This window comes from Molossus molossus, unplaced genomic scaffold (assembly GCF_014108415.1).
Source record: "Molossus molossus isolate mMolMol1 unplaced genomic scaffold, mMolMol1.p scaffold_m16_p_1, whole genome shotgun sequence".
Taxonomy (NCBI): domain Eukaryota; kingdom Metazoa; phylum Chordata; class Mammalia; order Chiroptera; family Molossidae; genus Molossus; species Molossus molossus.
This window is the reverse complement of record NW_023425344.1, coordinates 36,677,441-36,703,461: the sequence shown is the minus strand read 5'-3', so window position 1 is coordinate 36,703,461 and position 26,021 is coordinate 36,677,441. Positions and strand designations below refer to the sequence as shown.

Below are 26,021 nucleotides of genomic sequence, written 5' to 3'. Positions count from 1 at the left end.
GACCGCAGGCCGACACTCTAACCGCTGAGCCAAACCGGCCAGGGCCATTCTATGTTTTCTTATATTTGTTGCTGCTTCAGCTTTTGTAGCACCCCGAAAAGAACAAGCAAGAAGTGAGCAAACGTTAACATAAAAACTGCCGCTGTGCTTGACCATGGCCGTGTGCGGTGATGCCTTCCCTGCACACAGTGCAGGCTGCTGCTCCCCCGGTCTGCAAAGTGAGATCAAATGGAGTATTTTGTCAGTGCCCTAGAAGGTGCAGCATGGCTCCCAGGTGCTCTGCCACCTGACAGCGTTTGAAAACAACCAGATGCAGGTAATCTCTCATGTCAGCTGAGATGTCCTCCAGCTACCATGCCAAGCTATTCAGAACCACCAGAAATGTCAACACACTTTGAAAGGGGACTATAGTATAAATGGCAAGTTTGTAATTCAATAGAATTAATTCAACAGGATAAAACCAAGCACCCTGCTAGGAAGCACTCGTAGTGGGATTTCCTGGCTTTGGGAGCTTGTCTGTGACTACTGCCAGAGCTGTGTGCCACCTCCTTGGGGACAAGAAGGGGAAGGTTTGTGAACAGGACCTCGTGAAGTGGCTGTGTGGGCCTTTCCCCACCCGTGGCAGGTTTCACTCCTGGACAGGAGAACCCGAAGTCAAAATGCTGTGAGAGAGACCTGATTTTCCCATGGCGAGAGCCCAATGACAGGAGATTATGTAACCGCTCAAAAACCGATGCCTACCTTTTTAAAGAAATAGCCTCAAACGTGGTATTTCAGTTCTTCTGAATGCTGACCTCCTGCTCTCCTGGTCTAAGGTGGTCTAGACTGATTTAATAGGATAACATAATAACCAACATATAAAATCGTATTATTTAATGTGATACTACAGTATCACAATAGTGTTACCAAGTCCTTGATGCCTCCCTTACTTAACCACATAAAAGCTTAAAATGAAGGAACTATGTTAGTATAGTAGGGCAATCAGAAATGCTACTTTGGAGAGAAATGTTTCAAAGTACGTGGGGCTGTGTCCTTGTTTCTGCCATGACCCAGTGTTGTGTTTCTTGCTGCCTCCTCCACGCTTCCTGAAACAGCATAGGTTTCAGGGGGCTGCTCGCCCCACGGCCTGTGTCCTGCTGCCTGGGCCTCGCTGCCACCTTGACCTTGCACCCTGACATTTAAAATGCGAGTTCAAAAGCATACGCCTGCCAGTTTCCTTCCTGTAGGCTTCCCCACGTTTCCTCACAAAAACCTCGGGTCTTGGGCTAGAATCCTGGGCAGTCACATTTTCTTGTGACTGAACAAGTCTTTCCACGTCCACCACACACCCCAAGCCTGCCTAATAATAATAGATTTCAGCTGTCATTTCTTCCTTGTTTCAGCTGTGTTAGAAAGCTGGCTTTGCTGTTGGCTTAAAAAGTAGTGTGACCGGTTTGGGGGTTGTTACATTTTTTTTAAGATGCCAGGTGATACATTTAAAAGATTATATGATATATATGTGTTATAAAGCAAAATTATATCATAAACACCCATGAACCTATCACCCTGTCCTTACCCACCCACCCCTGCCCAGAGGTAATCACTTTACTGAAGTTCATATTTATCATTCTCTTCCTGTTTAAAACAGTTTTATCTCATATCCAAGCATACCTAAACCATGTAGAGTTTAGTTTTGCTTGTTAAAGAAAAAACCAGAATTTATGGGCCAATTGAGGTTGCTCTTCTAAAGAAGCCTTTTTGGGAGGTGATCCACTTAGCACGAAGGCTGCGATTGCTCAGCAGCATCTGGAGCTCTTTGTTTGAAATTTCCTGCAGAGATAGTTTATTCCTCAAGAATCAGCGCTGTTGCTTACAGCATGCTGGCCTGACTCAACTCCTTCTCCTGCGACTCCTCCGTGCTCCCCGTTCACTGCTGGAAGACTGTCTAGCAGACACCTTCTGTGAGCCAGGCCCTGGGCTAAGAGCAGCAGGGACTCAGGGAGCGCCCCTGCCCCGCTGAGCTTGCCATCCCTCCGCTTTCCTCCCTGTGATTTGAGCGACAACTATAGGCCACAGGCTGGGACAGTGCAAGACACTGAGCAGGGGTCACTGAACCAAGGGGTCATGGGATCTGATGAAGGGACTTCAGAAAGTGGGCCGCCTTGGGTCCTTTGCAGCCTCACCTGGACATCTCTGACTCTGATTTTCTTCGCTGAGCCAGCTTTACTAGCATACTCATCCAAACCCACGTCTTCACCTCCATGCCGCCGAGGGGCCCCTGCCGTGTGGCGCAGATCAGGACTCTGCAATGAATGAGGACATGAGCCCTGCGAACCTGTTGTTTGACCACTGAGACTTGATTCTTTTAGATTAGAGGGACTTAAAAGTCACATCACAGAATAGTCATGGGGAATATAGTCACTAATATTCTAACAGTTTTGTATGGTGTCAAATGAGTGCAAGATATATTAGGATGAGCATGTAGTAGTTATATAATATCTAACCACTGGGTTGTACACCTGAAACTAAATAATGTATGTCAACTGTAATTGAAAAATAAAAAAGATTTTCTTAAAAAGTCACACTAGGTCATTAAACATTAGATTACTGACACATGCAAATAGCCTGTGTAGTATATGGAACCATACCACACTATACTATACTATACTATACCATACCATACCATACCATACATACTGCACTGCACTGCACTGCACTACACTGCACTACACTACACTACACTATACTACACTATACTATAGTGAATGTGAATTTTATATGTTATATTGTTATGTATTATATGTTCTCAACCAGCCTCCACATGAGCCATTCTCCAGAATAACTGACATCTTACAATCCGTCCAGGAAACAGAATGACTAATACAGAAACTCTGAGCCCTCCTGGCTCCAAGCTCCATGTGCCCGGACACATCTGCTCTCTCAATTCCCAAGACTCTGGGCTTATTTTCAAACCTGCCTATGCCAGGTTTGTACTTGTTATTAAGTAGCAAACCTTAATTAAATATTCTTACACACTGATGAAATATGAATGTAAAAGAAAATTGTTTCAGTGAAAATCAAATTGAAAGACTCAGTAAAGCATTATAAAAATGCTTTTGAATTAGGTATGAGAAGGTGCTTGCAAAGTTTGTAGGAAAAAAACATTCTAAAAGAATTCTGCTCTCCGATTGTGCTACAGGTGTCTTTCATGTCTTGTTCTTCTTTAAATGAACTAAAACTGGAAATTCTACATAGTACATAACTGATCTAAAAAAAAAAAAGAAAGAAAGAACCCTCATCAGCAGACAATACTCAAAGACCTGGGTCTTTCCTCAAAAGATTAGTGGGAAAAAATGGACATTTATGTTTTAATTTTAAATAAAAATTTGTATATCTACACATATATGTGTGTATGTATGTGTGTGTGAGAGATTGATTTTCATGATCCCTATCTTTACATGACTTCTAATCACCTCTTGGTCCGAAGCGTGTTTGAAAAAGAGGCCTCCTGTCATAGTTGGACTTACGCACTGCCACTCACGAGTGGTTTAAGACAGTCGACCTCCCTAGAAATCTCAGCTGTGATGGCGCTTGCTGAGGTCTATCTGGTTTCTTATTTTGTTTGGTTTTGTTGTTATTTACCGAACATTTATTGAGAGCCATGAGAAAAGACTCCGTCTTTAAAACAATGGTTCGAAAAGAGAGAAAAGCGATGTCAGACAGCTGGATGGATGAGGGAGGTCGTGACCCCCCGGTGCTCTGTCCTTCTGGCTGTCACACTCCCCAGCTGACCTTTTCTCTCACTGCCCCAGGAGCCCATGGAGATGGGGCCCCTGCCACCAGGGGTCTGCCGAGAGGCAGGAGGGCAAGACGCAGGCCAGAAAGTGGGCCCGTTGCTTTCAGCCTCTGAGCCATCCAGGGGTGAGGAGGCCAGCCTTGCATGACTTGGTCCAGAAGAAAAAAGGTCCTCTTGACCAGGCTCAAATCACGTTTGATCCTAGTTCTTGTCAGTCAGAGAGGAGGGACCTTGAGAACTGTGAGAAGGATACTATCACTAAATAGGGACACCTTTCAAATCCTGTTTTAGCCATGTCCCTCAGAAGTGACATGCTTTACGTCTGACCTGCTTGTGTGTGTATGTGAGTGTGTGTGTGCACACGTGTGTGTGCGTGCACATAAGAGTGCGCGTGCGTGTGTGTACGTGAGTGTATGTGTGAGCATGAGTGTGTGTGAGTGTGTGTGTGTGTGCATGAGTGTGCGTGTGTGTTGGAAGGCCTTAGACAAGGGCTACTTTAGCTCCAGTCTGGATGAAGGGCTTGGGCACAGCAGCCCCCTGATATGAGATGCTTTCTTTCCTAAATACCTAAGGAATAAAACCAAACTTGTGGAACCAGACTGGAGTAAGAAGCCCAGCTTTATTTCAGCCATCCCAGGAGGATCATTTAGCTCTTCAGCTTTCTCTCCATTTTCGCTTCATTGTTGCTGCAAGTGTGGGTCCCTGCCGTGCACAAAACCATGGAAACCACTGTTCTCGGTCTGCTGACGTACAGGGACTTCAGTAAGAGGAGACGGGTGAGAGGGGACGGAGAGAGGGTCGGCACCGACCCAGGGGCCCTATTTTGTTGCTCTGAGGAGTAACTGGACCCCTGCCCAAGAGATCCCCAAGCCCTGCAGAGAAAGAAATTGCAGGGGCATGAGTCATCCCCTATTTTCGGAGCGCACAGGGGGACCCCAGGGATCGGAGGCCTCCCTTATCAAGGAGTAGGCACTGGAGCACTGTGCCTGGCTGAAGTGCAGGGTCCGCTTCTGCTTTATTATCTATTTAACCAAGTGGATTAAATGAGAATTTACTGGAATTGTACACTTAGAGTTCCCTTACAAAACACTGTTATCTCCTAAGCTGGTTTAATGGAACAGGCTGTCAGGGGCTTATTAGAAGAAACTGAATACAGTGCCTTTGGGAATAGAGTTCCAAAGGAGAGTGTGTAGCTGGGCCTGGGAGACCTCACACCTTGTGTGGCCACAAAAGACGAGCCTGGGGTGTAGCTGCCAACCACACTGTGGGTGTCTGGGGGACAGGCCCAGGTCTTCCCACAAAGCAAGGCAGCTCTCCATTTTAAAAGCATTTCTTCAATATTTAGAGTGAAGTAAATGTTTTACTGACATTTTATATATGTGGTCTTAGCACCTATGAAAGAAAGCCATTGTGTTATTTAACTTCTCTGTGGCTCAGTTTCTCCATCTACAAAATGGGAATGATACCTTGCTGGGTTTCTGTGGATATTAAGTGAGCTAATATGTATAAACTTAGAATAGTGCCTAACATAAGGGAGTGTTCAGTGATTCTAGCTATCGCTCTTTTCACAGAAAAGACTTCATCCCGCTCCATAGCATTTCCGCCCACAGCTCCTCCCAGCTATCAATCAGCATGAATTTGGAATGAGCTGCATTCACAGAGGAGACTCTAAATTTGGGAGGCAGTGTACATGGAGGAGCTGGCATCTGTGATCAAAGAGGCATTTGAACCCTGACTTTGCTAGGGATAGTGGTGTGATCAAGTAATTTGTCCTCTCTGATCCACATTTCTAAAGTGTGTGTGTGCGCGCGTGCGTGTGTGTGTGTGTGTGTGTGTGTAAAACGTTCATTATAGGGATTGGTAAATGAACCTAAATCCTGCTTTGGGTGAAGATTGAGATAATAATGAGAAATGCTCAGAGACTGGTCAACGTGGCCTGATGTCCCAGAAACATGTACACTGTAGAACACTTGCTTTAAGGATACCAGACCACAATTTCCATGTGTAATCAATGATTTTCAGTATTACAATTCAGTAGATGATTCTATTCCATTCAGCCTAGTGGATGAACATCACATTCCTTTCCAAAAATTGAAATAGGCCATATAAAAAACTGAATTAATATTTCTGTTTTTTAGAAAATTAATCACTTTCATTTTTTTGAAAATAGCCTATTGGTTGAATTGTGTTTTAGAGGAATGAAAACACTATGCATGGTATTAGAACTCGTAATGTTTTTATACCATCTTTTATTTGAAAGAGTAGTGCATGGTATACAACACTGAGACATAATTGATATAATTTCCCATATGTTAATGGCTTAGCCTGAGGGTTTAAGGGAAGAAGCTGCATGAAAGAGGGAGAAGCTATAACCTTTGCGGGTTGCTTCTGGATGATTGTTGACTGAAACACAAGCTGATGACTCTCACCTGGAGCTCCACTGCCAAGGGCAAGCGTAGTGTGATATAACAGATGCTGTACCTGAGGACCTCATGTTTCCTGCTTGTGACCCTCCTTAAGAACCAGGAGGAAGTTTTGGACATGCTCCTGAGAAATGACCCTTATTTTTTCCTTTGACAAAGCGTGGCATAGAATTCTGGGGAGTTCCCATGAACTTCTTGGGTTCCCTCCATTGACTCCCCACCCCCCCACTGTAGTTCAGTGAACACGGAGGCTTCCTCTCACTGGGCTCGACCACACTTTGGTGTTTTTAATGGTGATAAGTTGGACATTTCTGGAAACCAGGAAGAAAAGATTGCTCAGAGGATTTTTATGATACAGTAAGAAATATATCTATTGGTCTTTGTCCCAGTTTCTACCACACAGCTCTTAAAACCTTTGGGATCTCCGGAACGATGAGAGTGTCATGTAACTGATGACTGGGGACACTAGATAGTGTCAGGATAGGGGCCGTCTGGTCACCAGGAAAACCAAGGCATGTTGAGAAAGTTGGAACTTTCAGCCCCATCCCCCAGCCCCCAGGGAGAGGAGAAGGCCTACAGGTTGAGCTACTCACCAACGGCCAGTGGTTTGACAATCATGCCTGTGCAATGAAACCTCCATAATAACCTCTGCACAACAGGGTTCGAAGAGCTCTGTGTCGGTAACACACTGCGGGGCTGGGGGTTGGAGCAGCCAAGGGCAGGGAAGATCCTCGCTGCCTCCCCCGTCTGTCCTGTGCATCTCTTTCGTGTGGCTGTTCCTGAGCTGTAACCATTGTAATAAACCCACAGTAGTAAGGAACGTGCTTTCCTAGTTCTGTGCGCTTGAGCCTGGGGAAGGGGACATGGAACCCTCAGTTGATAGCTCATGGGTCAGAGTGCAGGTGGCCCCTGGGACGTGGACCCGGCGTCTGCAGGTGGGGCGTCCTGTGGGACTGTGACCTCAAACGGTGGAGTCTGCACAGTCAGGGTCAGGGTGGAACTGAATTGCAGGCCATCCAGCCGGTGTCTGGAGAGTTGGAGAATCAGCTGGTGTGGGGGAAACATAACATTTGGTATCAGAAGTGCTGTGAGTAAAAACAGTTCGGAATGATGCCCACCCTGTGAGAGTTATTAGATACAGTTTCCACAGTAATTAAGAGAAGGGGCTGAGCTACCACATCCACCTCCCTGTCTGCTGCTGTTGAGTCCCTGATGCTCCTGTGTACTTTACAACTGAGTGTTTTCAGTTTACACTTGTTTGGATCTAGCTCTACTCCCTAAAAACGATTTCTCTTTTTATCAGAATCAACAAGTATCTCCTCAGTTCACACCCGCTTGAAGCTAGATAATATAAATAATAAAATCCTGGAGCTAGATAATAAGCTTTAGTGAGTGTGTGCAGAAATCAGAACTCTCTTACCTGCTGGGAGAATATAAAATGGCACAGACCCTCTGAAAACCAGCCTGGCAGCTCCTCCGAAGGTTAAACACAGAGTTTCTATAAGACTCGGCAATTCTGCTGCTAAGATATACACTCAACAGAATTGAAATGTATGTCCACACAAAAAACTTGTACTTGTAAAATTAACATATTCATAATAGCCAAAATGTGGAAACAACCCAAAAGTCCATCAGCTGATGAATGGATATATAAAATGTGGTATATCCATACAGTGAATATTAGTCAGCAATAAAAAACAATGAGCTACCATCCGGCTGGTGTGGCTCAGTAGTTGAACGTCAGCCCATGCACCAAGAGGTCGCTGGTTTGATCCCTGGTCAGGGCACATGGTGTGGGCCCGACCCTCAGTGGGGAGCATGCAGGAGGCGGTCAATCCATGTTCTCTCTCATCGATGTTTCTCTCTCTCTCCCCCTCTCCCTTCCTCTGTCTCTAAAAATCAATAAAGGGGGGAAAAAATGAAGTACCAATAAATGCCACAACTTGGAACTCTGAAAACACTATCCTAGGTGAAAGAAGCCAGTCACACAAGATCACGTATTCTGTGATTCCATGTATATGAAATGTCCGAAATAGGTAACTCCTTGGGGAGAGAAAGCAGGGACTGGGGGTACAGGGAAATGGGGAGTGACAGTTAACAGGTAGAAGTTTTGAACCGGGGTGATAAAAATGTTCTGACCTTGACAGGGGTGGTGATGACTGTACGAGACAACTACGTGAACATGCTAATAGGTATTGAGTTGTAAACTTCACACAGGTTGTTTGTACTGTATGTGAATTGTGTCTCAATGAAACTGTTCCAAAGAGACTAGAGGCTCTGGACCCCGCCGCTGGTGTTGAGATGGCAGGGGGACTCCAGTGTCCTGGGACAAGGGTTTGGGTACAAGTGCTGTTTGGAAAGCTATCCCAGGAAGTGTCAGGAAGTAGGGAAGTGAGACAGGGAAGGAAGGACAGCCAAAGAGGGGCCTCAGTGAGGGAGTTACAGTTGTGGGCAACTGGAGCTTCGTCCAGCTCCTCCCCCGCCTCGCCCCCCCCCCCCCCCCCCCCCGCAGCTGTGAAGACCATCATTCAGAGTCGTTCTCCCGAGGGAAGAGAAGACTGGTTGTTTCTCTATTTTTTTTTTTATTCTCACCCGAAGACATTTTTCCATTTTTTGTTCAGATAGAGTGGGAGGGAAAGAGAGAGAGAGAAACATCGACGTGAAAGGGACACATCGAGTGATTGCCACCCGCACAACCAACCAGGGCAAACAACAACCTGCAACCGAGGTACGTGCCCTTAGCGGGAACCGAACCCGGGTCTCTCTGGACTGCAGGCCGTCGCTCTAACCACTAAGCAAACCAGCCAGGGCAAAAGCTGGTTGTTTCTATGAGTGCTGATGCCCCAGCCTGCTCTGCAGAGAGGCCGAGCCTGCTCCCACACCCGGAGAAAGCTCTCAGACAGGAAGAGAGACACAAAGACGAAGAGAGAGAAGTGGAGAGAGAGAGAGAGAGACCTCAGGTACTTAGAGAAGAAGCAGTCAGAGTGCACAGGAACTGTTCCCCTAACCCACAGGGCACGTCCAGAGTGACGGGCAGACGCGGGCCCAGCACGGACAGTGCCAGCTGACAGGCCTGTCACTGAACCCTCACCCTGAAACTGGGGAATCATAGCTCCCATCTCACAGGGGTAATGTGGGGAGTGATGAGTTAATGCCTCATTGAAGAGAGTCAAAAATGCCCATCTCGAGTCTTTCTCTACTTTTTTTTAACTTCTGACTTACCTACAATAATTTCTCTTCTGAATGAGCTTCTAACGAGATAGAAAATGCATTAATCTTTATAAGCTTCTAAAAGAAAGAATCATGCCCTGGCCGGGTTTCTCAGTGGTTAGAGCGTCGGCCCACGAACCAGAGAAGCCCCGGTTCGGGTCCCATGAAGGGCACGTACCTTGGTTGCAGTTTGTCCCCAGCCCCAGTTGAGGTCACGCGGGAGGCAACCAGTAGATGTCTCTCATATCGATGTCTCTCTCTCTTCTCTCTCTCTCTTCCCCCTCTCCCTCCTGCTCTATCTGAAGATAAATGCAAAAACGTCCTCAGGTGAGGGTAAAAATAAAATAAAATAAATAGAATTATCACCGAGAACAGCCTTCTTAGGCCCCCTTTGTGCTCTGGTGACTTTGAATGGCGGCCTTTGGAAAGACACCATGTGTTGTGAGCACGTGAGAAAGGCGCCGTCCCAGCAGTGATGGGGAACTCTGTCATCTTTCTCATCTTGCTGCTGCTGCATTCAAGCGAGAGGGCTTCACCACAGCGCCTGTGTTTTCCTGTTCTCCTCCCAGGTGCCCAAAGCTGTCTTCTGAGGACAGTAGGTCCTGGGGAGCTTCTCTCTGTGAAACTTCTGCAGCCTGGGGAGGGCACCCGGTGGCTGTGACCCAGGCGACTCCGAGTTCTGCTTCCGTCCAAGGCACTTGTACTCGGCATGTTTCATTGCTCATGGAGGATTGAAGCAGCCCATTTAATGAACCGCCAGGGGGAAATGGGGTTAAAAAAAATCCAACTGTGTTACATAGAGCTCAAGCTGTCATGATTGAAACTGAAAGATTTGCTCACCCAAGAAAATACCTCTGCGTTGTTTCAGGCTGTGACTCTTCAATTAACCTGACATTTCACCGATCCAAAATTGCCGTGGATGAACTCTTCACTTCGCTTCGGGATATAGCGGGAGCTCGGAGTCTCATGAAACAGTTCAAGTCTGTGTATGTTCCTGGAAACCATACCCACCAGGCAAGTACCTGCATTGTAAAGTAACCATGTAATCTGGGTTGCATCTGTAGGATTCAGAGACTCCAAGAAAATAATCCGTTTCACCTCTCTAAAATGAGGGATTCCAAGTCCCTTTCCAGTTCAGAGTTCTGGGTTCCCCTAAATCTACAAGGGTTTCGATTTACTCTACAGCAGGCTTGATGTAGTGAGATGAGCACTGGGTTGGGACGGTCGCCACCTTATAGCTGTGGCTCTGTCACTTCGTCTATAACCTTAGGCAAGTCCTTCCCTCCTTTGGCCCAGTTACCGCGGAAGCCAGAATAGGGGCTGGCCTTAGGTGAGCCCCAAGTTTCTGGATCTAAGCGGTCCATAAGCATTTTGCACAATTAAAATAATAAAATTAGCCAGTAGTATTATGGCAAAGAAAAAAAAAGTTTGTGATAGCAAAAGCATTTGTTATTTAAAATTTCCCCACTGCTCTCTAAGTGGGGGTGGGGTGTTTGACTAGAGAGTAGGAAGATGGTAGAGAATCCAGGAATAAAGGAGTATTAGCTCTGTAACAAACTCAGCAAGGAGGAAGACCCGCAAGGGAAGCAAGCGTAAGGAGAGAAGAAAGACTGGAGCCGTCAGGACTGGGCAGTCTCTGTGGGATGAGGAAGGAGACAGAACTCAGGTTCTTGGTGGCCAAAATGAGCTTTCAAGGAAGAAAGCTGTTTTGGACGGAACACAGATGATTAAGTTTTGCTGTGTGGTATGTGAAAGAACCTTCTCTATCTCCCCGAGAAATCTCCACTAAAATCCATTCTATTGGCTAAGGCTTGGAGAGTTGAATGCTTTGTTAGTGACTGTGACGTACTAAGGGATTCACCAGGATGCTGACCTTTTAAGGCAAGCTTGTACACAAGAGCAAAGGTTACGCTCTAAGCCTAGCAAAACCCAGACTCTTCTCTCCTGGATTCATTGGGTAGCGGCTGCTTAAAGAGCACTCCTGCATGCGGTGTGTCCTTCCGTTCTCCTGACGACTGAGCCAGAGGCTATCGTTATCCCAGGATCTAGGAAGGCCAAGTGACTTGCCACAGGCACACCGTGATGAAGGCCAGATGCCAGGACTTGGCTGCCAATGCAAAATCTCCTCACCTACTGTAACCGTGGTTCTCATGGAGGCTACAGAAATAGAGGTTGGTGGTGCTGATGGGCATCTGAGATCATTCACCAAGATGTGCAAGACCCAGAAACTGGCACTGAGCTTAGAAACACAAATTCCCATCCTTTATTCGGTGATCTAAAACACCTCTACCCCAAAATACAGATACAGTCACTCAGATTATGAATTATACATAGTTTTGCCATTAAAAAATAGCAATCTTAAATACTGTGGTGGAGATTAGTTCTACGGACATGATAGAACTGGTGATGTATGATGAGATTTAGACCAAAGCATGTCGAGGTGTAAACAGCTGCTACAGTTGGTAAAGGGACAGCAGCCCACTAAATTAATGAGGCCTTTTCATTGTTACGATCATCGTGGTGATTGACTTGGCCAATATCACATAAATATGCATTAGCTGTACATCAGGGACTCGGTAAGGACAATGATAAGTTTCCTGGACTGGGTCTCCTGGCTGCCAACACTGTCCTCTCTCCAGCCCTCAGAACCCTGCCCTGTAGTCGTGGCCTTCGGGAAAGGAGCCGTTCCCTTCCTTCATACACCCTGACTGTCAGCGAGCGGGGCGTGGGGACCAAAGGGAGGGGGCAGTGTATGTGTGTATCTCACATAGACACAGTGAAATACTATGCAGCCATTAAAACAGGTTAGATCTACGTGTTCTGAGCAGAGACTGTATTTGGCCCTGTCTCAGGCTCTGCTTCTCAGGAACTCTCACTACAACAGAGGCGCATGATCTAGTAGTTGCAATAAATACACGTTGTAGATCATTCAATAAAGCATTGTTCTATTTTGATAAAAAAAATAATGATGATGCCCTGGCCGGTTTGGCTCAGTGGTTAGAGCGTCGGCCTGCGGTCCTGAGAGACCCGGGTTCGGTTCCCGCTAAGGACGCGTACCTCGGTTGCAGTTTGTCCCCGGCCCTGGTTGGGTTGTGCGGGTGGCAGCCACTCGATGTGTCCCTTTCACGTCGATGTTTCTCTCTCTCTCTCTCTCTGTTCCTCTCTCTCCCTCCCACTCTACCTGAACAAAAAATGGAAAAATGTCCTCGGGTGAGGGTAAAAAAAAAATAATAATGATGATGATAAAAAATATATGGATGTATATATTTAATCAGTCTTTACGTTTTTTGAAAAATTGTATAATGGTTCCTTTGTGAGGGACGGGAAGGGACGGATGGACAGGGAGGACCTCTGGCTTCTTGCGCTATACTTACATGTACAGAGGGAAAGGTTTTGATGGACTTTTGGGTAAATGTTACCTGTTTTGGTTTTTCCATATTTTTCAAATTTAAAGAAGTTTTGAAGCACAGATGTAAGCCCTGTCGTGACGGGTTTGAGCTGGTTTGCTCGCTGCCATACCCTCGGGTCCTGGAGTGGTAGACACTTAGTGTTTGTGGAGTTCCTCTTGGATGCATTGCATGTATCTTCATCACGTGTTGGAGGGTTTGATGGGACCCAAAGTGTGTGTAATTAGAAAAGGACAAATGTCCAGACCAGAATCAGAGTCCAGTTGTGTCTAGTTTTGAAGACAGGTCTTTGCTGGGCAACTTTCTGTCTGTTTCTCCTTCCAATCTGGTCCTCAGTCCTGCGGCTCCAGGGAAAATGTGCGCTTTCTGTTCAGCTCTCTGCGATTTCCACGCCGAAGCTTCCTGAGGTGTCCTGGCATCCCCAGAGCACCGGGCGAGCACTAGGCCTGGCGTGGCCCTGGGTTCCTGCTCCAGCCCTGAGCAGTGCTGCAGATCCGGGCTCTGTGCCTGGATCTCAGCCTACCCGCCGGTCTCCGGCCGAGCGCCTCGCCTGCCCCGGTGTGCACGCTGCTCCCCGAGCCACTGTGTCCTTCGTCTGCGCTGCAGGCACCTTGTGTTTACCTTTGTCCTTTAGCCCATTAGGAAGCTTTGTCAGCACAGCTCAGATGCAGAAAGCATTTCAAGGAGACCATGGTTTCATACAAAGAATTAAGGATATATAAAATCTCTGAAGCGCTGGAGGAGTGGCATCTAGACTGGCTCCTAGAAATAAGTCCAGACAGGAGCACAGAGCTGGCCCTCCAGTGGGTGAGGGGACCAGGGCTGCCACAGAAGCTCGTGGCTGGAGGAGCACACACCAAAGCTGGAGGCAGCCTCGGCGTTTGCTCACCATGCTATCTGCAGAGCCTCACTCCCTGCGTGCTCCCAGGGTGGACGGACGGGTGGGCGAGTGCACCCCGGACTGTGAGTCTCATCCAGAACAGTATTTCTTACGTTCTTAATTTTTAGTGAGAGGGAGGTTAGCACAGAGTTTAACAGGACAGTCTTCAGACCCTGAGCTCTTAGGTTCATAGCCCGTCTCCGACTCCTACTACCTCTACCTTAAGCAGTTTCCTTCACCTCTCGGTGCCCAGTTCCCCCTCTGTCAGAGGAGCTAATAACCGTAGCTCCCTCTACAGATGCTCTAAGGATTAGGTGAGTTCATACCTACAACGCTCTCAGGTCAGGAGCTGACACACCACACTTGGTAAGCACTTGCAGCAACGGGCTTAATTACAGCAAAGGACAGAATAGGCTTTCTCTGTCCTCATTTGTAGCCTTCCGTCTTTTCCTTCCTCGGGCTGACTGTCCTGTTAGCTGCCGTGCTAACAGGAAAGGTTGTGTTTGTTCGGAGACTCTGTTGACTAGAAACCTAAGCCCCGGTTTTGCTCGTGCAGCAGGTCTTCTTACCCTTTCGTTTCTTGCGCAACTGTTCCAGTTCAGTGGGAGGTCTCACCTCCTTCCCTAACGCCACGGTGTTCGATGTCCTCGGCGGCAGCGGCTGCAGGACACTGGGCGGGTGTCTTGGGGCCAGGATCTTTGAGCCCTTTCAGAAAGAAATTCTGTACGGCTCTGGCATGACTTGCTTTGGCAGAGGTCTCAAAGCACTGTGCCTCACTGGAGAAAACTTCCCGCAGATCTGTACTCTGTCTTGTGCCTCTCCATGTTGGACAAGGCACAGAGCCAGCGGTGCCCAAGGAGGCTTGACTCATCTCGTGCCTGGCGAAATGTGGCTCTCTGAACAGTCCGCAGGCCCAGTCTCCGTCAACAGTCCCCAGCCCTGGCCACCAGCTGTTCTTTTCCAAGTGCTAAACTGTTTTTCCTCCTGGCTTCTATCTACCTAACTCCAGACCTGCTGGTGTTCTTTTTAAAAGAATCAGCACAAGACAGGACTAACCTGGGGTCGAGGAAACTGGCCCTTGCTTCTAAATGCCTGTGTGAACGCATGCAAATTAGTTAATAGCTTTGGGCTTTGGTTTCCTCATATTGAAGTTGAAGGGACAACACTTAAACAGCAGAAGTACTCTGCTTCTACTTTGAAGGATGGATGGATGGAAGGACAGACGGACAGATGGATGGATGGATAGATGCATGAATAGATAGACAAATGAACCACTTTTTTAATCTGCAGAGCAAACCATTTCCTTCAAGAAGATGAAAGGAGAAAAATATGTCTTAGTAGAGGAAAAAGTAAAAGTAAATAAACCATGAAATAGTCAAAGCCATGAGCAGTTTTGAACAGATGTTTTTCTGTAGGTTTGGATTGAGATAAAATAAATTTCCTTTCTACAAGTCTAGTTTTCCTGAGAGGTTGGTTGTTTAGAGAAAGTTTTGCAGAAAAGGGAGAAGCTTCCTGAGGAGCAGGACTGAGAATCCCTCGCTGCAGCAACACCAACCAGCAGAGCCCAGGTCGGCAGCCCTGGTGGACAGGACACGCTTGCGCAACAACTCAGGTTCTCTGGAAACTGAGATCCTGGGCCATCCTCAGAGCGCACCAAAGTCGAGACGATACTGGAGTTAAACTAGTTTCTAAAAGTTGTCTCTAACCTGTGTCCTGGCAGAAACTGCTGCTTATCCTCAATACTTTTCTTCAAGAGCCAGAATCAGGGTCATTAAAGAGTCTTCTAGACCTACTCACACATTATCTCCACCACAAAACAATAACCAGGAACATAGGCATACATATTTTATTTTTGTATTCTAATTAAAAATGACATTTTAAAAGCCCAATTTGTTCTGAAAGAGATACTGGCCATTTCAAGAAGAAAAAAAAAAAAAAGAGTTTCTGGTGTAAGATCAGTTTTTGAAACTAACGATTTCACAGGTAATACCCATTGGGCGGTCTCTTTGGGCTCTAACAAACCTTCAGGCAGCCTCAAGACACGGTCACCCAGGGTCACATTGTGGTTTTTTCATGGCCCTGAGCAGTTTTGCCTTGTGGCCCTATTCCTCTATAATAATAAAAAATATAAAAATTTTATTATACAATTGCATTGGTGTAGAGACAAGTATATAAATATTATATATCAAAAATTTTTCTTCGACCTAAAAGTTAATTTTTTTCTTCTGATTTAAAAAGAAATCACTACATTTTCATGGATCTCTACAAATCTCATGGGTCCTAGGTGCTGTGTGCCTGATGGGTACATTGGCTCGGTGGTCATAGCTCCTACTGAATACCAGTCCGCCCAGAACAGGAGCGTAGCTTGCCATTGGGGAGCAGCAGGCATCCCTCTTCCCTGGAAGAGTCCTTGTGACCACCACTGTTAGTTTGGTCCCAAGATGACAGCTCAGAAGTGCAGGAACTAGACTCACGGGGCGGGGGTGGGGGCGGGGCAGTTCCCTCGCTTAAAAACCTCATCTCCTGGAGGAGCCAGTTTCCGGGATGACTTCACAGGCGTAGCTTCCAGCATTCCAACAAGGTACATGCCCAGTTATGCCAGTTGTAAAAGAGGCATCGGACTCAGAGAAGCCCAAAGATCTGGCTTTCTATCCAGTATTTATAGTTCTCCCAGTCTAATGCAGTTTACCAAGTAGGGGTCATTTTTATCATAAGCAATCTCGCCTGCCTTGAGTTTGACATTCTTCCCTTATCAGGTTTCCAGGGAAACAGAGCTAAAAAGTTAACCAAAGGTCAAATTCTTATACAGAAGGGAAAGGGGGTTTAATAACACTTTGCCTACAACATGCAACTTGCCAGTTGTTAAGGGAATAATTATATGAATGTTTCAATCCAGACTGAACAGTGTGTCTGAGGCAGAGACAAAGCTCTAGGAACCCCAAACTCCACTTCTTCCTCCTGGACTCAGCTGGACCACATTTCCTCGATTCCCTTGCAGGTAAATGTAGGTTTGTGACTAATCCTGGCCAATGAATTATGGTAGAAGTGATATAGATCACTTTTGGGCAGAGCCCATAAAATCTCTGGAAACCCCCCATACTCTTCCCTCGTCTGCTGATGAGCGGTAGGGGCTTCAGTGTGGGACTCCAGAGCCTAAGGGAATGGAGGGCCCCCCCACAGCGGAGCCTGTGCCAAGTGCCTGTGAGGCCACAGACCCCTACTGCCAACACACACCGGATGTGATGTAAGTGAGGAGTTAATGACCAGCAAGATGAGAAAAGGATAAATTTTTCTGTGTCTTTCATCCCCCCACCAAATTAAAAAGAAAAAAAGGTGAACAGGCAGAGAACATTTGATTAGGGAAATTAAATTACTATGGTTAACCCTCTTAATGTTGAAGCAAACCACCCGGCTAACCTCCCCTCCGGCCCTTCCCAACACGCGAGGACAACTTTGAGCTGGGCGCTAGGGAAGACATCGTGTCCTCATCACTGCCTTCCCTGGGGTCCTTGCTCAGAAGCGGGGAGCTTCTGGTTGACTAGAAAGTTCCATGCCAGTCACAGGTTTCTCATTTGAGAAGCCACTACCAAAGCAGTTTTTTCCCATCAGATTTCTGCGACAGGATTTGGGGCACAAACCAATCCAAGCTAAATGGCTGAGAGGAAGGAGCCAAAGGTTCTCGTCATTAAAACCCTAATCAGAAAATCGAAGCCACGTGTTTGCTGAGAAGTCCCCAAACAAGTACCGCATTGTACCTGAGCGAGTCTTTTCCAAACCGTGCTCATTAAATGCACAGTGTTACTTAGTTGTTCTGTGCTTAGTTGTTTTGATAAAGAACTTAGAGGTCTTTGCTACTTAGTATGTAACTGGGAAAACCTGTCAGCGTCCTTTTAAATAAATAATATCTATGTTGTTTAGTGTGCTTTTAGTACACGTAAAAATGGAAAAAAGGGGAAAAAAATCTCAAACTGGCTTAAGCAAGAAAGGTAATGTATTGGATCTTATGACTCAAAAGTGCAGAGAAGGGACAGCTTCAAGCGCACAGGGGCGAGCGCAGGCGATGCTGGCAGTTTCAGCAAGTGGACAGGGAGGAGCCAGGCCCCTCTTGCTCTTCCTGCCTTCCCGTCTCCCCTGCTGCCCCTACTGCGGAGCCCGAGGGACCCGGCTTGCACAGCAAAGGTTTGTAGAGCCTCCGCCCGGCATCAGAGACCTAAATGCACAAGGGCAGGTGTGAAGTTGAGAGACAACAGCTTGAAAACTGTCGCATCTCTCTCTGGAAAATGTTGCTCCACATTGCTGTTGTATCAAAAGATAATTGGAGGGGATGCAGCCCAGAAATATAAGGAATAAGTATTATAGAGGCATGTCAGGCAGTTATTAAAAGCATTTGTTATTTTTCTCAAATATATCACGTGTTTATCTGTACTTTCCTGTATTTAAATGGTGGGTTTTGTTCTCATTCTAGATCAATGTTACCATAAAAAAATACCATACCATAAAAAAAAAAAAAATGAAAAAGATTTACAACCTTCTCCAATAACATGCAATGATCGCAAAGTCCCAAGAGTGAAGGTGTTCGGGGACAGCATTCCGCATCTCTGCTCGCCCCGCATGGGGAGCCCAGCTCAGAGGGCGTTTTCGCCCGAGAGCCTCATTGCAGAGCTTAGCGGAGAGTGGAGCAAGGGAAGGGTGAGGTCCTAAGCTCTCCACGCTTCTTTCCCCGTCTCCCCAGTCCGCACTGAGGCCTCTGTGTTGGCGGCGAGAAAGGCACCAGGTGTTAGACCGGTGGAGTCAGACTGGACCTCGCTACTTGAGTTCTGGCTAAGAAAGAATTCAGAGCGAAGACTCAAACTATAAGAGAAAGTTTATTTAGAAAGTCACAAAGGTAGGAGAAATGGGCTCAGAAACAGTTACAGAGGCAAAGGAAGGGCCCTTGGAGCTCAGGAGAGAGAGGGTGGAGGTAAGGCGCCTGGTGGGGAGGGGCATGAGGAAGGTGCGGGTGTGTTTCTAAGAGGGACCGTGTGCTGGGGCCTCCTGTTCTAAGAGCTTTAAGGGCGGGGATTTTAGGGAAGGTCCCAGGGCAGGATCTCAATAGAATGTTCGTCAGCTGTCCAGGTGTGTCCTTTCTGGGTTGGGGTCTCCGCTGATTGGTTGGCATGGGGGAGGGGTTGTCATTAGTTAACGCAGCTGGTCCTGAGGTCAGCCATGGTGTCCATTGTCTGGTTTTGCTGCTTTTCTGGGCCTGGAGCTGAAACACAACCGAGGCCTAGATGTATTTGATACCGGTCAGAACATTACTATCCTGGGGGCTTAATGCTTAAGGGAGTGGTCATGCAAAGGCCCATGTGGGAGTCACATGAGGGCTACTCTTTGGCCCCTTGTTCCTCCCCTAAGGGATCTCCCACATGACTAGTGGATGCCAGGAGAGGAAAGATCAGGGAGGATCTGACCTGCATGACCAGAGGTATGCTAGGGAGGAAGGTTACCCTGGGGGCAAGTGAGGGCTCTGTTTTCCCAGTTTTGCACCCTGGTGACCTTCATACCTGGCCCATCGTCCTTGCTCTACTCACGCCTGCCTGACTGCTCAGCATAGTGGGAGCCCAGAGAGCAGCGCCATCCGCATGCAGTGTTCTAGCTGGATCCCAGAGCCACCCTGTTCCCGCGTCCCAGCCTCTTCAGCATCCTCGCTCCCCCTTCTCGCAGAAGGTGCCTCCAGTGGGGAGCAACAACTTTTTGTGTTTTTTGTAGGTTGGAGGTCCTGGAAAGAAGAAATGGACTTTTATTTCTTTATACTCCCTTGGTTCTTTGTATCAGAGTTTCATTCAGTTGCAAAGTAACAGAGAGCTGAAAAATAATGGCTTAAACTTATCAGGATTTGTATTGTTATGTAAAGTAAGTCCTGATTTAGTCTGTGCATGCTATGGTTATGGTGGCTTTGCCAGTCATCACTGACCCAGGTTCCCTCCAGGTCTCTGCTCCAGCTTGTCTAAAGAGTGGCCCTGACTTTTCCCATGGCTGCTGGAGCTCCAGCCATCGTGGCCATGTTCCAGGCAGCGGAACAGAGGAAGAAGAGAAAAGTGTGCTCTTCCCCTTTTAAAAAGGAGACCTCTGAAAATCCCACTCCCCTTCTATTTACGTCTTATTGCCCAGAACATAGTTACATGGCCATCCAGCCACAAGGAAGGCTGGAGAATAAAGTCTTTTAGCCAATTAGTAATGGCCCTGGCGAAAACTGGGTTCTATTACTAAGGAAGAAGTCAATGAATTTTTTATGATAATGCTAATAGAATATTGGCCAAAAGACTCTCCTCTGGAGCAATTTAAAGAGATTCAGCCCTGGCCGGTTTGGCTCAGCAGTTAGAGCATCAGCCTGTGGTCCAGAGAGACCTGGGTTCAGTTCCCGCTAAGGGCGCGTACCTTGGTTGCAGTTTGTCCCCGGCCCTGGTTGGGTCATGAAGGTGACAACCACTTGATGTGTCCCTTTCACATCGATGTTTCTCTCTCTCTCTTCCTCTCTCTCCCTCTTACTCTATCTGAACAAAAAATGAAAAAATGTCTTCAGGTGAGGATAAAAAAAAAAAAAAAAAAGTAAAGAGATTCAAGTTTAAGAGACTAAATGTCCAGAAAGGCAGAGATGATGGAAGAGACAGTTTACTCAGGGAAGAGGCTTTGTAGAATTCAGAGGTCATTCCATGACCTTAATTTTCTTTTTAACATTGAAAGTATTTATTGGATTATGTTATAATTCCAGAAATATACCTGTTATTTTAGAAATTCTGGAAAAAGAAGAAAATAATGTCCTCTACTCTACTCCCAGAACCTAGAGATAGCCCTAATTAACATTTGGTGTGCTTTATTCTCTTCCATGCGTAATCTATTAATTTTTAACAAGTGAAAAAGTCCTCTTGCTGTTTGCAGTGGTGTTTTAACTCTGTTCGTAAAAAGCAATACATTGAAAAGTTTTCTTCCGCCTCTGTTCCTTATCCAGTTCCCCTGTCCCATGATCGCTGCTCATGGTAGTCTCTGCATATCCCGTCAGAGTTTATTTTTTACATATTCCAACAAATACCAACTGCCATATTGCCCGTGACACATTGTACACAGTGCCAGCCCATCACACACTGTCTCTCACTTTGCTCTTTTTGCTCACACTTTATTCTGCACCCTGCTCTGTGCCAGGTCAGCACTGACCCTCTCTCTTCACCCTCGCAGCATTCCCCCATGGGTGTAGTCCATTTAGGAACCGGCTCCCTGGCCATGGGCACTCGGGTTGTTCCCAGTCTTTTGCTATTAATAATAAGCAGACTTTTATGAATCTCATTTACATATGCATATTTACAGGGTGAATTCCTGTAAGTGGAATTGCTAAGTCAAATGCATTTGTAATTTTGATAGTATTGCCCAGGTGCTCTCCACACTGGTTGTGCAGTTTACCTCCCCATCAGCAATCCGTGAGAGCTGCGACTTCCCCGTGGCCTCGCCGGAAGTGTGTTTCCAGACCTCGAGATTTTTGCCTGTGTGGTAAAATTTTAAAATCTATCTTGATATAGCGTTATTATGATGAGGGTTGGCTCAGGGTGTGTGTGTGAGAGAGAGAGAGAGTTTCTATCTTATCGGTGTCCCTGCCCAGTGCTTTATCTTTCAGAAGCACTCACCTGTGAGCTCTCTGGGCATACAATGGTCGATTGGACTAATAAACATAAGAAGGCTGCACCCCTCAACTGAACAGTTGCTGTTTTCCCTGACAAATGCACCAGTGGCATTCTAGCTAGATGGTTGCTTACGGTTTTGATGGTTTACACCCTGCTTTATTTCTAAGATATTTTAGGTAAGAAAATGGGAATGAAGGGAAAATAAGAGTAAAAAATGACAGTGAGAAAAGCAAGATGAAGCTAGAGATGAAGTCAATACACCAACTGTCCTCGACACTTGCTAGAGGCGCTCACGGACTTGGCCAATGCAGAGCGAAGCAAGGCTTCAAGACATCTCACGCTGCCCTGTGACAGCCTGGCTCTTCTGAGCCTGTGATGGATACAACAGAGATAGGGTGGATTTAGAGGGTGCGTTGAGAGAAGACAGTTCTTCTTCCTTTATCCTTTATTCTTCAAACTCGGGGGCCCTATACAGCTGGGCAGCAGAGGCAGCAACAGGGCCAGGAGGAAGGTGGTCAACTGAGGGGAAGAGAAGAGAGGAAGAGCGTGGTTGTAGGAGAACCACGGGAAGAGGTGGGGAGCATGCTCAGAAAGTGCAGCCGTTAGGGCAGCCGCCTCCAATGTCACTTAAATGTGGATAGGTTACTCAGGTCAGAGAAAAGGAAAGCATTTAGCATTATTTATCAGAAGTTCAACTACATTCTACTGAAATGTTTATAGTACCACATGCCTGCCCTCTCTTAAGCCCTGACCTTGGTCAGATTCCTTCCTGGAACCTTGGGTTCTTTTCCTGGCCAAGTCCTACTTGGAGTCGAGCTCCGTAGAGGAAGGAGGGGTTGCCTGGGCTTGGATAGCAACACAACATTGTAAGAAAACATTCGAGTTCCTAGCAGAAGGAGCATAATGCTAGCTACAATCAGGCAGTACTGGAGACCATCTTTTGTCTACACCAAATAACGATACTTTGCTTTCCAGTATACTTCATACCTAAAATTATCATTTTCGATCTGATCAAAAAACGAGCCATTCTGTGATTATGCTGTGGTAAGAGAGATTTGTTTGCAGAAGGGAGTACGGGAAACAACAGTTAGTGCCAGAGTACTGGGTGAGAACTTACCCAGAATTCCAGTGCTGCTGCAATTGTCTTTGCACACACACAATCATAGCCATTGCTCAGTATCAAAATAAACTTGTTTCGTTTCATTTGGTGCAGTTAAAGCCACCGTCTCTCCGGACAAAACCAAATAAACCCTGTTGCTCACAGCACAATATTTTGTCCTTCTAGGCATCCTACAGGCCACTGTTGAAGCAGGTCGTGGAGGAAATATTTGATCCCGAAAGGCCAGACCCTGTTGATATTGAACACATGTCGTCAGGCCTCACCGATCTCCTTAAAACTGGATTTAGCATGTTCATGAAGGTAAAGTAACCATGAAGAGGTAATCCTGAATGTGATGCCATCTTTGCTGGGCATGAAAATGCTGACACCCCTTGGACAGTATCACACGAGATACCGTCCAGGATTTTGGCTCTGCTGAAACCAGGTGTGATCTTCGTTTAACCTTTGGTTGAAAGCAGCCTGCCCTACCGGCCTCACACAGCTTCTTTTGATCTCAGCACTGTGATCTTTTCTGATCAATATGTAAAGACACAGTCCTTCAGGACAACACTATTGAAAAGGTTTCTCCTCCTGGCCCACATTTTCATTTAACATAACTCCGTATACTATTCTGTTGTTCTTCATTAGTGATCATCTGTTAGTAATTCTAGAACTTATTCTGCAGGATAGTGAATAACTCTGCTCAGTCATATGATCATCATCACCCCAAAACCCATTTTTAAAAGTCCCTTCACCTTTCTCACCCAGCCCCCCAACCCCCCTCTCCTCTGACAGCTGTCGCTCTGTTCTCTGCATCTATGAGTCTGCTTCTATTTTGTTTATCAGCTTATTTTGTTCATTAGATTCCACGTATAAATGAAATCATATGGTACTTATCTTTCTCTGACTGGCTTATTTCACTTAACATAATATTCTCCAGGTCTAGCCATGATGTCACAAAAGGTAAGGTTTCCTTCTTTTTTTAAAGCCGAGTAGTATTCCATTGAGTAAATGTACCACAGATTTTTTTATCCACTCATCTTCGGAAGGGCACTTGGGCTGCTTCCAAATCTTGGCTATTGTAAATAGCGCTACAATGAACACAGGGGAGCATATATTCTTTCAATTTAGTGTTTTGGTTTCTTAGGATAGATTCTCAGAAGTGGAATCCTGGGTCATAAAGCAGTTCCATTTTTCATTTTGGGGGGAACCCACAGTGGCTGCACCAATCTGCATTTAAAATCTGACTTTTGTGTAGACCCCACAGACTCCCAGTTGACAAGTGCTGGCATTTCTCTGGCTAATATCGAGAGTAGTTCAAACTCACTGCACAGCCTTTGCAGTGGGGACAAAAGGAGTAAAAGTACACAGATGCGATCTATTTTTAGCCCACTGTAAAGTTTCTGAATTTAAAAGGATCTAAAGATTACAGGCTGACCTCCCAGTCTATGCCAGGATTTCAGTTGTAATAACTCTTGGAAATAACAGAATGTTTTGCCAGCTTCAAAGCGTCTTTGAGATCATGAATTAATCTACATAGAAGAGCTGGCTTTTCAGAGTTCAACAAATAGATATGCCAGGAAAACTGGTCCACTCCAAAGCCAGAGGACAGAAGCCAGACAGTCAGACTAAACCAAGCAGTTAACGGCTGGGATGGATGCACAGGTCTCCTCCCTGCTGTTCCCAATTATCATCAACTGCTTTTGCAATGAGTGGCTGGTATATTTTGTGTGTGTGTGTGTGTGTGTGTGTGTTTTAAATAACACAGCACAGACCAGTTTCTCAAAGATGTCCCGGGGCTCCTGTGTTGAGTGTAAGCCCGGGGTTGTTCAGTAGCCCGTCATGACAGCTGGTTCATATAGAAACTTCCAGGCTATATGTGGCAGCTGACCTCCTCCACTTGACCACCCATTCCTTCAGCACAAGCTGGGCCTTCACTCTGAAGAGAGACTAAAATAACCCATGTGGCCCTTCAGGCCCTGGTCAGCAGGGTGTGAGGACAGCCCTCAGGCCGCGTGTCCTTTTCCAGTCAGGCCGCTGTGGTCACGGCTGGCCCAGGGCAGGAGTGCAAGTTCGGACCCGCCCGCACTCTGCTCACCGCACGAGCTTCTCATTTGCAGAGAGGCACAGGGTGCAGGGGAGGCGGCCCGACATGCTTTGTCCGGTGGTGTTCCACAGAGTTTGTTTCTTTTTTTTTTTTTTTTTTGGTTTAGGTAGAGTGGGAGGGAGAAGAGAGAGGAAGAGAGAGAGAGAGAGAAACATCGATGTGAAAGGGACACATCGAGTGGCTGCCACCCGCACAACCGACCAGGACCGGGGACAAACTGCAACCGAGGTACGCGCCCTTAGCGGGAACCGAACCTGGGTCTCTCAGGACCGCAGGCCGACGCTCTAACCGCTGAGCCAAACCGGCCAGGGCCCACAGAGTTTGTTTCTTAGCAAAAGGGTCGGTGGCCAGGTATGTTTGAGCAACACCGGGTTAAACAGCAAATTAATGCAAATTCTTTGCTGCGGGACTTTACAGTGCCTTGAATATGCTAGTGGACTTTGAGGCTCTGGAGGGCCAATACAGAATGTCAGCTGTGGGAGGACTGTCCATTTGCATTTTCCATCACTGTTCCGTGAACCATGGGACATTTTTAAATTACCCTTTCAAACACTGCAGAGTTTTCTGCAGCCATTCCTGCAGTCAGAACCTTCACGGCCCCCAGGTGGGCTCGCTTAGGAAACCGACTGGATCCTTCCTGGCAGCACTGGACGGCTGTGCTTCTCCCTATTCAAACCTCTGAGTTAGGGGTCACAGAGGATTGCGCCTGCACACTGAAACTCGTCTCGGAGGGAGGCTTCCAAGACATGGGTTTAAGAGAACAGAATGTGTTCTCCCAGCAGCTGTCAGGATTCGTCCCTGGCCCCCCGCTGCAGGGCCTCTGCTCTCAGTTGCCAGGGGCAGCTCATCTGTCCACAAGGGGGGAGAGTCTCCCGTCCCCATCCCCCAAGGGAGAGTCCTGTGCAGTGGGCGGCTGGCTCTTCCCACCGTTCCATAGAACCTGGCAAGGAAAGGTGCCTCCAGCCCCTGTGTTCAGGATTTTAACAAAATGGGGGTAAACGTACAGAGGAATAGCCAATAGGGCTTTGAGAAACGAACTGCGATTTCCCAAAGAGCTCCATCTGAAGGAGCTTGCTTCGAGGCGTGAGAGAAGATGCGGGGTGCAGGCGGAGTCTCGCGGGACGAGGCTGTGTTCGTCTCCCTGGCCCTGCTCCCCACTGCTCCTCACTCACTAGCCAAGGCTGCAGAGGTAGCCTGTGCTGAGCGGCTGTCACGGGATAGGCTGTTCTCGTATGTACACCTCACACCAGTCCTGGGAGGTAGGTTCTGTTCTTACCCCTCCTTTTCCAGTGGGGAAACTGAGGCCTAGAAGGGTTAAGCAGTAGATGTGAACTTCCCGAAGGCTGGCATTGGCCTGTGCTCTTCTCTGTTCCTGGGTGTTTTCCAGAGACCACACAGGAGATGGGACACCGGGATTTGTCCCCAGGCCAGTCTTACTCAGCAGCACACGCTCTTCAGCACGGCATGT

The 26,021-nt window shown here is 46.9% G+C and overlaps 1 protein-coding gene across 3 annotated transcripts in view; it reads left to right on the top strand.

The window, feature by feature from the left end:
* SCFD2 (sec1 family domain containing 2) overlaps positions 1-26,021 on the top strand; it is a 394,530-nt gene that overhangs the window by 335,961 nt on the left and 32,548 nt on the right. Inside the window, exons 6-8 of one of the 3 annotated variants that reach the window (XR_004958623.1) lie at positions 10,277-10,422; positions 16,592-16,693; positions 22,633-22,727. Coding sequence is in view for 2 of the 3 variants with exons in the window: in XM_036253349.1 (XP_036109242.1) it covers positions 10,277-10,422; positions 11,451-11,579; positions 22,633-22,767 (410 nt within the window). In the remaining variant the exon portion in view is untranslated. Of the gene's footprint in view, positions 1-10,276; positions 10,423-11,450; positions 11,580-16,591; positions 16,694-22,632; positions 22,768-26,021 lie in introns of those variants that run through there. The other 2 variants (XM_036253349.1, XM_036253354.1) reach the window with 2 other exon arrangements.